The sequence below is a fragment of the Euprymna scolopes genome, chromosome 43 (assembly GCF_053919585.1).
Source record: "Euprymna scolopes isolate OS-2025 chromosome 43, ASM5391958v1, whole genome shotgun sequence".
Taxonomy (NCBI): domain Eukaryota; kingdom Metazoa; phylum Mollusca; class Cephalopoda; order Sepiida; family Sepiolidae; genus Euprymna; species Euprymna scolopes.
The window spans coordinates 5,840,820-5,853,863 of NC_136524.1; the positions used below are offsets into that span (position 1 = coordinate 5,840,820).

A 13,044-nucleotide genomic window follows, 5' to 3' on the forward strand; every position below is an offset into this window, starting at 1 on the left:
TAATGTCGTTATGTTGAAAATTTATTAACTAAAGTTAAAAACTTCTTTACTACTTCACGGAATCTTTTAAGTGTCGACATTTGTAAAATCACTTATAAACTAAAGACAAAATACTTTCCTGCTATTTTAATTATGCGCGTTTTTAATAGCGACATTAAAAACATTTCTTATTAACAAACATAATAAATAATGATTTTGTGATAAAAACAGAAAAATGATTTTTAAAAACATCAACGTGAAAAAAACACATATTATAAATCATTTTGCGAAATAGTAGAAAAGTTCTTTGGTGTTAAGATTTTAAAAATGTCGGCATGAAAAAGTGGCATACTTTGATCGTTAAGTTCTAAGAAGCAAGAGAAAAAGACAAAAAGACTGGGTGAAAAAAAACTATACATGAGATTATTGGTTAGGGCGTCACTGAACAGCGATATATTTAGGTTTATGATATTGTGAAGCGCTATGAGTAAGCGACAATTAAAACAATGGAATGCGATAAAGTTGGACTTGACGACAGTGTCCGATTGGAAATGTTTTACGACAGTAATGAGTTCAACTTTTTACGACACTACATTTAACTGGAAAAAAACATTTCGGCTATTTCACAAAATCGTTTTTATGTTCTTTTGTAATGTCGATATTTTGAAAAAAATATTAACTGGAGACAAAAATTTTTCATGCTATTTCAGTTGTTTCAAGAAAGCATTGCTGATTTTGTGCTTTGTAAATGTCAACATTTAAAAATGAGTTTTAAATAGATGCCACGAATATTTTCTGCTTCACAAAATCATTTTTAACACGTGTTTTTTAATGTCAACATTTAAAAAAATCATTTATTAACGAAACAAAAATATTATGGCATATGACAGAATCATATTTTATATATTTTTTTTTAATGTCGATACTTGAATAAACCTTTTATCAACTAGATACAAAAAGGACTTCACGGTAATTTAAGAAAAATTATTTTATCATGTGCTTCTTTATGTTGATATTTTAGAAATCTTTTATTAAATAGAGGCCTGAAACAAAATCATTTTTCATCATTTCCTTTTTTTATTATTTGCTTTTTAATGTCGTTATGAAAATCGTTCATAAACTACAGGCAAAAAATTTTCTGTTATTGCATAGAAAAATTATCTATTATGTGCTTTATTAATGTCGATATTTACTAATAAATTCATTAACTAAAAAAATACTTCTTATTAGGTGATTTTCATGTCGACATCTAAAATATTTTTATTAACTTTTGTCTTATTACAGAGAATAATTTTTTATAAAATGTTTTTTAATATCGACATCTAAAATATTTTTATTAACTTTTGTCTTATTACAGAGAATAATTTTTTATAAAATGTTTTTTAATATCGACATCTAAAATATTTTTATTAACTTTTGTCTTATTACAGAGACTAATTTTTTATAAAATGTTTTTTAATGTCGACATCTAAAATATTTTTATTAACTTTTGTCTTATTACAGAGAATAATTTTTTTATAAAATGTTTTTTAATATCGACATCTAAAATATTTTTATTAACTTTTGTATTATTACAGAGAATAATTTTTTATAAAATGTTTTTTAATATCGACATCTAAAATATTTTTATTAACTTTTGTCTTATTACAGAGACTAATTTTTTATAAAATGTTTTTTAATGTCGACATCTAAAATATTTTTATTAACTTTTGTCTTATTACAGAGACTAATTTTTTATAAAATGTTTTTTAATATCGACATCTAAAATATTTTTATTAACTTTTGTCTTATTACAGAGAATAATTTTTTATAAAATGTTTTTTAATATCGACATCTAAAATATTTTTATTAACTTTTGTCTTATTACAGAGAATAATTTTTTATAAAATGTTTTTTAATATCGACATCTAAAATATTTTTATTAACTTTTGTCTTATTACAGAGAATAATTTTTTATAAAATGTTTTTTAATGTCGACATCTAAAATATTTTTATTAACTTTTGTCTTATTACAGAGAATAATTTTTCATAAAATGTTTTTTAATGTCGACATCTAAAATATTTTTATTAACTTTTGTCTTATTACAGAGAATAATTTTTTATAAAATGTTTTTTAATGTCGACATCTAAAATATTTTTATTAACTTTTGTCTTATTACAGAGAATAATTTTTTATAAAATGTTTTTTAATGTCGACATCTAAAATATTTTTATTAACTTTTGTCTTATTACAGAGACTAATTTTTTAAAAAATGTTTTTTAATGTCGACATCTAAAATATTTTTATTAACTTTTGTCTTATTACAGAGAATAATTTTTTATAAAATGTTTTTTAATGTCGACATCTAAAATATTTTTATTAACTTTTGTCTTATTACAGAGAATAATTTTTTATAAAATGTTTTTTAATGTCGACATCTAAAATATTTTTATTAACTTTTGTCTTATTACAGAGACTAATTTTTTATAAAATGTTTTTTAATGTCGACATCTAAAATATTTTTATTAACTTTTGTCTTATTACAGAGACTAATTTTTTATAAAATGTTTTTTAATGTCGACATCTAAAATATTTTTATTAACTTTTGTCTTATTACAGAGAATAATTTTTTATAAAATGTTTTTTAATGTCGACATCTAAAATATTTTCATTAACTTTTGTCTTATTACAGAGAATAATTTTTTATAAAATGTTTTTTAATATCGACATCTAAAATATTTTTATTAACTTTTGTCTTATTACAGAGACTAATTTTTTATAAAATGTTTTTTAATGTCGACATCTAAAATATTTTCATTAACTTTTGTCTTATTACAGAGAATATCTTTTTATAAAATGTTGTTTAATATCGACATCTAAAATATTTTCATTAACTTTTGTCTTATTACAGAGACTAATTTTTTATAAAATGTTGTTTAATGTCGACATCTTAAATATTTTTATTTACTAAATGCAAACAATTCTACTATCTCACAGATTAGTTAATTATTATGCCCTTTTAAATGATAATATTTAAATAATTCGTCTATTAACTAGAGTTAAAAAAACTTTTTCTGTTATATCACAGTCTAATTTATTATTTTGTGATTTTTAATGTAGAAATTCTTAATATCTTTTATTAAATCGGGAAACAAATATCATTTTGCTATTTAATATAATCAATTTTAAAATGTCAGCGATTTAGAAATGTTTTATAAACTTGAGTCCAAAAATCATTTTAGCTATTTCACGGAATCAGTTTCATCTGGTGCTTTTTAAAGGCGCAATGTCTTCTCAGTGAATTTATGGAATTATTTTTATTACGTGCTTTTAATGTCGATATTTTAAAAATATGTTATTTACTAGAGGCGAAATATCTTCTCGGTGAAGTAACGGAATTATATTTTTTGTGCTTTTTAATGTCGATATTTTAAAAATATGTTATTTACTAGAGGCGAAATATCTTTTCGGTGAATTTATGGAATTATTTTTTATTTTTTGCTTTTTGATGCCGCTATTTTAAAAATATGTTATTTACTAGAGGCGAAATGTCTTCTCGGCGAATTTATGGAATTATTTTTTATTTTGTGCTTTTTAATCCCAGCATTTAAAACATCTTTTATTAACTAAAGGTAAAATATCATTTCTGCTATTTCATGGAACCATTTATTTTGATGTGCTTTTATAATGGCGACATTTAAAAGTCTTTTATTAAATGGAGGCCAAAAATTCTTTTTTTTTCACATAATAATTTAATGTGATTTTTAATATCCACATTTAAAAACTATTTTATTTTATAGAAGAGAAAATTCGTCTTTTTCCTAGAAGAAAAATATCAACTTTTCTGCTATTTCCAAAAATTATTTATATTATGTGATCTTTTAATGTCAATATTAAAAATATCTTTTACTAACAAGAAGTAAAAAATCTATTCTGCTATTTCACAGAATTATTTCATATTATGCCCGTTTTAATGTCGACGTGTTAAAAATATTTTATTAATTAGAGGCCATAAGCCTTCTCTGCCATTTCTACAGAATTATTTACATTATGTGCTTTTTCAATGTCGACATTTAAATAAATTGTCCACTAACTAAAGGAAAAAGAATCTCCTATTTTATATGTTTATTTTCATGATAAGATTTTATTATCGATATATTAAATAGAATCTTTAATTTATAAGTGGCCAAATTCTTTCCTGCTATTTGACAGTCATTTTTCTTTTGTGCTGGTTTTGATGTCGACTTTTTAAACATATTTTATTATCTAGAGGCCATAAATCTCTTCTGCTATTTCACAAAATATTTCTCTTTATGTGCTTTTTAATGTCGACATTTAAAACATATTTTATTCTCTAGAGGCCATAAATCTCTTCTGCTATTTCACAAAATATTTCTCTTTATGTGCTTTTTAATGTCGACATTTAAAACATATTTTATTATCTAGAGGCCATAAATCTCTTCTGCTATTTCACAAAATATTTCTCTTTATGTGCTTTTTAATGTCGACATTTAAAACATATTTTATTATCTAGAGGCCATAAATCTCTTCTGCTATTTCACAAAATATTTCTCTTTATGTGCTTTTTAATGTCGACATTTAAAACATATTTTATTATCTAGAGGCCATAAATCTCTTCTGCTATTTCACAAAATATTTCTCATTATGTGCTTTTTAATGTCGACATTTAAAACATATTTTATTATCTAGAGGCCATAAATCTCTTCTGCTATTTCACAAAATATTTCTCTTTATGTGCTTTTTAATGTCGACATTTAAAACATATTTTATTATCTAGAGGCCATAAATCTCTTCTGTTATTTCACAAAATATTTCTCATTATGTGCTTTTTAATGTCGACATTTAAAACATATTTTATTATCTAGAGGCCATAAATCTCTTCTGCTATTTCACAAAATATTTCTCATTATGTGCTTTTTAATGTCGACATTTAAAACATATTTTATTAAGTAGATGCCAAAAATATTTCTTCGTTTTTAATGTCGATATTTAGGAAACCTTTTCTTAAGCACACTTGTCACTGAACTCCAGAACTATTGTGACATGATGCGACTTTTGTTCATATTGCATTTAACTGTGTTTATCAGCTAATAATTCTAGTAATAATGTGGGAAGCCACAAGGCGTTTGTTTACGTTACATTTATATCTGCTAATAATTATGAAAACAATATATGTTCTTATCTTTTCCAGCTTTCAGGCTGAACCGTTTCAGTAATTTCCAGGAAATGTCAGATCATCTTCATACCTATAACTTTTATGATTCGTCAGTGATTTCCAGTCAACTATCACACAGGTTCGAACCGGAGTATGGCGGCCGCGTAAATGCTCGTAAAATTGCTGTTCTCTTCCTCGGCGGACAATTAAGCAACCCAGAACTGACGATACAGCAAGCGAAATTTGCCAAAGAAATAGGAATTGAAATATTTATTGTCGACCTGGGTAGTTTGGACCATCGAAGTGTTCTCGAATCCATCGCATCTGGAGGGACCTCTCACATTCTGAGGGTAACAGCAGATGACATAGACGAAATGGGACTCTTCTTCATCCAACAAATATGTAAAAGTAAGTCATAAGTTTTACGTCTTCGTGTTTTAGATAGACTTCTATAAACATAGATATTCATAAACTGCATTAAACAGGAATCAAGGATGAATATAATTCATGTTCGCTACAGGAGATTCCAATGATAATCAGATGTCAACAAGATGCTAGAATAATGTAGGGAAATACAATTACTTTTTAAAACACTATTTTCTTATGTCTTAAAACAATATTTTTTGCATCTTAAAACACTATTTTCTTTGTATCTTAAAACACTATTTTTTGCATCTTAAAACACTATTTTCTTTGTATCTTAAAACAATATTTTTTGCATCTTAAAACACTATTTTCTTTGTATCTTAAAACAATATTTTTTGCATCTTAAAACACTATTTTCTTTGTATCTTAAAACAATATTTTTTGCATCTTAAAACACTATTTTCTTTGTATCTTAAAACAATATTTTTTGCATCTTAAAACACTATTTTCTTTGTATCTTAAAACAATATTTTTTGCATCTTAAAACACTATTTTCTTTGTATCTTAAAACAATATTTTTTGCATCTTAAAACAATATTTTCTTTGTATCTTAAAACAATATTTTTTGCATCTTAAAACACTATTTTCTTTGTATCTTAAAACAATATTTTTTGCATCTAACAACACTATTTTCTTTGTATCTTAAAACAATATTTTTTGCATCTTAAAACACTATTTTCTTTGTATCTTAAAACAATATTTTTTGCATCTTAAAACACTATTTTCTTTGTATCTCAAACAATATTTTTTGCATCTTAAAACACTATTTTCTTTGTATCTTAAAACAATATTTTTTGCATCTTAAAACACTATTTTCTTTGTATCTTAAAACAATATTTTTTGCATCTTAAAACACTATTTTCTTTGTATCTTAAAACAATATTTTTTGCATCTTAAAACACTATTTTCTTTGTATCTTAAAACAATATTTTTTGCATCTTAAAACACTATTTTCTTTGTATCTTAAAACACTATTTTTTGCATCTTAAAACACTATTTTCTTTGTATCTTAAAACAATATTTTTTGCATCTTAAAACACTATTTTCTTTGTATCTTAAAACAATATTTTTTGCATCTTAAAACACTATTTTCTTTGTATCTTAAAACAATATTTTTTGCATCTTAAAACACTATTTTCTTTGTATCTTAAAACAATATTTTCTTTTTATCTTAAAACAATATTTTCTTTATGTCGTAAAACAATATTATCTTTTTATCTTAAAACAATATTTTCTTTATCTCTTAAGACAATATTTTCTTTATATCTTAAAACAATATTTTCTTTATATCTTAAAACAATATTTTCTTTATATCTTAAAACAATATTTTCTTTGTATCTTAAAACAATATTTTTTATGCCTTAAAACAATATTTTCTTTGTATCTTAAAATAATATTTTTTAAATCTTAAAACAATATTTTCTTTATGTGTTAAAACAATATTTTCTTTATAACTTAAAACAATATTTCTTTGTATCTTAAAACAATATTTTCGTTAAATCTTAAAACAATAGTTTCTTTATATCTTAAAACAATATTTTCTTTATCTCTTAAAACAATATTTTCGTTTTGTCTTAAAACAATATTTTCTTTTTATCTTAAAACAATATTTTCTTTAAATCTTAAAACAATAGTTTCTTTATATCTTAAAACAATATTTTCTTTGTATCTTAAAACAATATTTTCTTTATGTCTTAAAACAATATTTTTTGTATCTTAAAACAATATTTTCTTTTCATCTTAAAACAATATTTTATTTATATGTGAAACCGCTTTAGATTTACTTTGATGTTGTCCTTATACCTCATCTTTTGGCCACCCTGGGCACGCTTTCCCTCAACAAGCTGAGAGTAGAAAATCTGTTTTGGGAGGCGGAGATCCGGCATTCGGACAACATGACCAGTCCATCTGAGCTGGCGTTGAGCAACAGTAGCGGTGATAGTAGGAATGTCAGCCTCACTCAGGACGCTGGTGATGGTGCGTCGGTCCTTCCAACTAATTCTGAGAATTTTTCGGAGGCATCTTTGGTGGTACGTCTCCAGGGTTTTTACGTGCCTCCTGTATCTGGTCCAGGTCTCCGATCCATAGGGAAGAGTGGGCAGCAAGACAGCTTTGTATACCATGATTTTGGTCTTTGCCAGAAGGTCACGGTTCTTAAATACTCTCTTCCTTAGCCTTGAGAAAGCCCCACTGGCACAGCTGAGACGGTGTTGTATTTCATCATCTATGTTGGCTTTTGATGATAGGATGCTGCCTAGGTATGGGAAGTGGTCCACATTTTCCAGTCTAGCGTTGTCGATGGAGATGTTTGGGGGTGAGACTGGAGTACTGTTTGGTGGTGATTGATGGAGGATTTGAGTTTTTTTTTTATATTGATTGTTAGTCCTAGCTGTTTGTACGCCCTCGTTAAGGCAACCAGTGTACACTGTAGGTCCTCTTCTGAGAGGGCTACATCGTCTGCACACTGTAGCTCCATAATGGATATGGTGTTCGTTCGACCTTTGGCCCTAAATCTGTTGATGTTAAAAAGTCACCTGTCAGTTCTGTACATAATCCGAACTCCACGGGGAAGATGTTTGTCCGTGAGATGGAGGATAGCAGTAATGAAGATGGAGAACAGGATTGGGGCAATGATATCCCTGTTTCACTCCCGTGTCAACCCTGAAGGACTCTGTTTCATCTCCACTACTACTGAGGACTGTAGCTGACATATTGTCATGTAGCAGTCTCAGTACCCGAATGTACCTCTCTGGGCATCCAAACCTTGCGAGAACCAGCCAAAGGGCTTGACGGTTCACAGAGTCTAAGGCTTTAGTAAGGTCTATAAAAGCCATGTATAATGGTAAATTTTGCTCCTTGCACTTTTCTTGGAGTTGACGAGCAGTGAAGATCATGTCCATCGTGCCTCTATTTGGTCGAAAGCCACTTTGGGACTCGGGAAGGATCACACACACACACACACATTTTATATATATATATATATATATATATATATATATATATATATATATGAGACAGCACTACTATCAAAGCAAAAGTAAGGTGTCTCCTTCCGCCGCCAGTCTGTGGGAGACTTTTGAGCAAGTTCGAGAACCCACTTTAGCTCCCATCCGCTCAAGGTAACGTGAAATCATGGAAAGCAGGTGACTGATGTAACACAGAAGCAACCAGTTTCGTATTTCGTTGTGCTGGGCAGAAGATCCCGTTCGGTATAATGGTCATGATAATCGCCCAGTATGGGTACTTCTCGGAGAGAAAGAAACTGCAACCAAATAGCAAAGTAATCTAAAGAAATGCAGAAAAACACTTTTTGAGATACACTGTGAATGGAGTTCAGAATGATGAGCAACAATGAATTCACGAATGCTCCAGGAGGAGTTGATGGAGAGACATATCCGTCAATGCCTCTACCAGGCAAACACCAAAAATTGAAACTTCTTTTATGTTTGTTTTCATGAGCTAATATTTAATAATATTTAACTTGTTATTTAGAATATATTAACACTTCAATGTGTATGACTGTTTTCATTCAGTATATAAACGTACATTTCTTTGCCAGATTCTATGGAGCATCGGTTTGCAAGGTCACTACGAGAAGGTATGTCATAGAATTTAATTAATTTTTTCATTTCCTTACTAGATAAGATAATAACAGACAGTGGTGGTTAGTCGTTCAGAGGTCGTGTTAAATTGCAGCATCGCTAATTTTTTACATATATAATTTTTTTTGTGTGTTTTAAGAAATTTATAATCTACCAAATAAAAAAAAATAAAACAACTTCTACAAAACAATCAAACCAAACCAAACACTATGAATAATTATTTGAGCATATAAAGAACTTAAAGCATAAAAAAACTTCTTCCAAATGCCTGATATTGATTGGTATGACATAAAACGAACCAAGCTAACTAAACAACACTAATAAATATTTGATTATATAAAGAACTCAGAGAAGATAAACATTTACCAAAATATACGGAATCAGCATTAAATAACTCGGAAAAGGATTTATATAACATGAAACAAAACATTCAAATCAAACCGATAATCGTACAGATATTATGAAAAAATAACGATTGCAAACTGGAAGGTGCTAAAATACTTGAATACGGTATGACACAACTAATCTATTTTTTTCTTGCATTCTTCGTCTGCTTGTCTATGACTAAGCTTGATTTATTATTAGTAATAACTAGCTTTTTATTTTACTTTTTGATGACGAATTTTTATTAAATATTTTCTATATCCGTTGTTAACATTCCTATGTTTCATATGCAGGCTTTTTCCTGGAAAGGTAATGAAGTGCGTGGGTGTAAGAGTGAAATCAAAAATAAAAATTTTGATATTGTAGATTTATTCAAATTTTCAAAAAAAAGAAAAAAAATTTTAAAACCTTATTCCATGGAGTTTCAAAGAATGCAATTCTTCTCATCAGAGAGAATAGGTTTGTAAAATATACTATAAATGTTGCAGGTTAATACATCACATGAAAGAAACAATATGAAATTTATCAGATTTGCATAAAAAGTAATTTAACAGTTTTTAGATAGTTTGTAAGGATTCAAAGAGATTGGAGAGGCAAAAAAAAAAAACGGAGAAAGGGAGAAAACGGATAGATAAAAATAAAATTAGAAAGACGGTAAAATCCAGAACAGGAAAAATTCGAAATGAATCTGTTTGAAATGCTATGGTAATCCACAAGAAAATAGAAATATAAATATAAATGTCCAGGGTAAATTGGAACTTAAAGAAAAATCATCAGGTCATGAAGAAGTGGAAATACGCAAGTTTTAAAAAAATAACGGATCAAGGACAGTGTTAGACTGGAGATTTGAAATGAGATTATTAAAAATAGAAAGGAGAGGGAAGAAAGAGACATAGACATAGTTGAGGGGAGCGAGAAAGAAAATGGGGAAAAGGGCATTCTATTTTTAGAACAAATAAATGAATATAAGGGTCAATTTGACCCAGACAGGAATATAATTCAGATTAATTATTTTTAAGACACCAGGCTCGGAAAGTGGGGTTGAGAAGTCAGCGCCCCAGAGAAGGGGCATTATTACCCGCAAAAAGTACCTGAGCAGCCCCTTCAAAGAAAGAAGGTAAGGTCTGGGCGTGTAGACCTCCTAGAACTGCACAGAACTTTACTCCCACCACAAAATCAACGGGAACCGAATCACTACAGGAATGGTTTAATCTGTTGATTTTGGGGACCTAGGATCAAAATCCTTATGTGTACACTTTTATATAAGATAAAAATCTTGTAGTTACTATAGTTAGTAAGTTATTCTAGTGATTGTATGCACTTTAATGAATAAAAAAATATAAATTAAATTGAAATTTCCAGGAAAAAGCCTGCATATGAAACATAGGAATGTTAACAACGGATATAGAAAATATTTAATAAAAATTCGTCATCAAAAAGTAAAATAAAAAGCTAGTTATTACTAATAATAAATCAAGCTTAGTCATAGACAAGCAAACGAAGAAAGCAAGAAAAATAGATTAGTTCTGTCATACCGTATTCAAGTATTTCAGACAGACAGTCGGTTGTCAACAATTTGTCAGCACTTGTAATGGTACTCAGGTCTCATAAATCCCCTTTTTCCCACCATAAATAAAATAAAGTAAAAATCAAACATGTGAAATAAACGGTGTTTATTTACCCCAAAATAACAAGTATCAAGCGAATAATTTTTTAGTGTCCAACAGGTGTGTCTGGATAGACAGTTCTTGCAAATGTAAAAGTTATTGAGACTGTTCGTTGTTTTGACAAGAAAAAGCAGAGAGTAGTGCGTGTGGATAAGCGCTTCTCTGTATGTGCGTGTATGTAAATAATCCTGTTTTGTCATGCTGGCGGGAAAATACGTAACAACGGAATCGTTGACGTGAATAGAGAAGTGAGCGAAGACCGCTGAGCGAAGAAAAGTGAGGAACGCAGAGTGCGGAGCGCCGAATGAGAATGAATGAGTGGGTGAGTAGTTGTCGATCGGCTCCCAGGCGATGTGAGAAAAGGTTTTGAAAATTAAATCTTTCTCTGATTGTTGATTGGCCGAGAAGTGTACTCTTTTGTCACGTAGTATGCTTTCAACTACGCCCGCCGAACAAAACGTATTTTTGTTCCCCGCAGAATTTGCGTCGGCGTATTTTTAAATCTTTGCGCCTCTGAAATTTATCTTGTTTTGTTTTCGTGCGTAATTGTGTTTTATTTCTTTATTTGTTATTTTTAGAACAAGATGATTTTTTTAGGTGTTTTTACCCGCACCAACTTTGAAATGTTTCTTTGAGTTGAACGCCTGACATGTATTTCTGCTTTTCTTTTCATAATGTAATATTTGATTGTTATTTAGAATATATAAAAGCTGAACACGATTTTTTTTTCAAATACCTTAATTATATAAAGGGACAGTCTTTTCTTTTTCACAGTTCGGATGGATCGGCGCTCTGGGAATTCACCAAATGAAGGTATGTAATCAAATGTAATTTAAAATGATCAAAATTCAATGCACACACATACACAGATATATAAGATCTCCTCACTATGGCTAACTTACATAAGCTTTTAGAAGGAATGGTGCACCTTCTCCAAGTGATGTAACCTCAATGAGCTCACGAAGCTGGATACTCTATCAGACTAGATGAATTCTTGTACTGGAATCCAGAAAAAAATATACTAAAACATATGAAAATATTTAATTAGGAAGAGGAAAATTATGTTCTCAATTTCTTTACTAACTCAATGTTTAAGAGATAAATTACTTTAATGGAACATTCGAATATCTATGTTTCTCATATAGAGTTCAAGTGTTAGTCTCAGGTAGTGGGCCCCTTGATTTCTGAGAACTTCGACTGACGTAAAATAAAACAAAAAGAATAATATTTTCAATAAAACAGGCAACTACTACTATTGTACGTAATGTTAAGCTACTGTACCAATCTTCTCTCTCTCTCTCTTTCTCTCTCTCTCACACACACACACACACACACACACACACACACACACACATATATATATATATATATATATATATATATATATATATATATATATATATATATAACTCAGGTCAGCTTGCTTGCTTGGGCGTTTAAATTGTCTATCCGTTTTGTGACTTCCGGTTTCAAAAAGTTCGTCTACTTACTTATTTCATGGCCGCCTTGTCTTAAGTCCGATATTAAAAGCTACTGCTGCTAGTCAAAGCATACACAAGGTCAACAATATTTTTTGTTTTAACTTATTTTAACGTGTCTTCCTTATAAATAAATGTAATTTAATCCCGTTTATTAAAAAGCGATTTAAATACAAATATACAATCTATTGGTGCATTATCTTTAGATATTGATTTTTCTCATTTTTTTTTATCATCGTGTAACTCAGTGTCTAATAATCCGCAGAAATAGTTAGGAAAAGACGAAAAGGAAAAAATGTTAAGGTGCTGCTGTTTTATTAGGTGTGACTACATACTTGTAAAATAGATTTTC

General features: G+C 28.5%; 1 protein-coding gene across 2 annotated transcripts in view; it reads left to right on the top strand.

The window, feature by feature from the left end:
• The first annotated feature begins 692 nt into the window (after nt 1-692).
• The window catches only part of LOC145268440 (collagen alpha-6(VI) chain-like), a 101,574-nt gene continuing 89,222 nt past the window's right edge, over nt 693-13,044 (top strand). Inside the window, exons 1-4 of one of the 2 annotated variants that reach the window (XM_080124002.1) lie at nt 693-948; nt 5,172-5,543; nt 9,121-9,159; nt 11,989-12,027. In XM_080124002.1, the coding sequence (XP_079980128.1) occupies nt 5,207-5,543; nt 9,121-9,159; nt 11,989-12,027 (415 nt within the window). In that variant the 5' untranslated portion in view covers nt 693-948; nt 5,172-5,206. Of the gene's footprint in view, nt 949-4,977; nt 5,544-9,120; nt 9,160-11,988; nt 12,028-13,044 lie in introns of those variants that run through there. The other variant, XM_080124000.1, reaches the window with a different exon arrangement.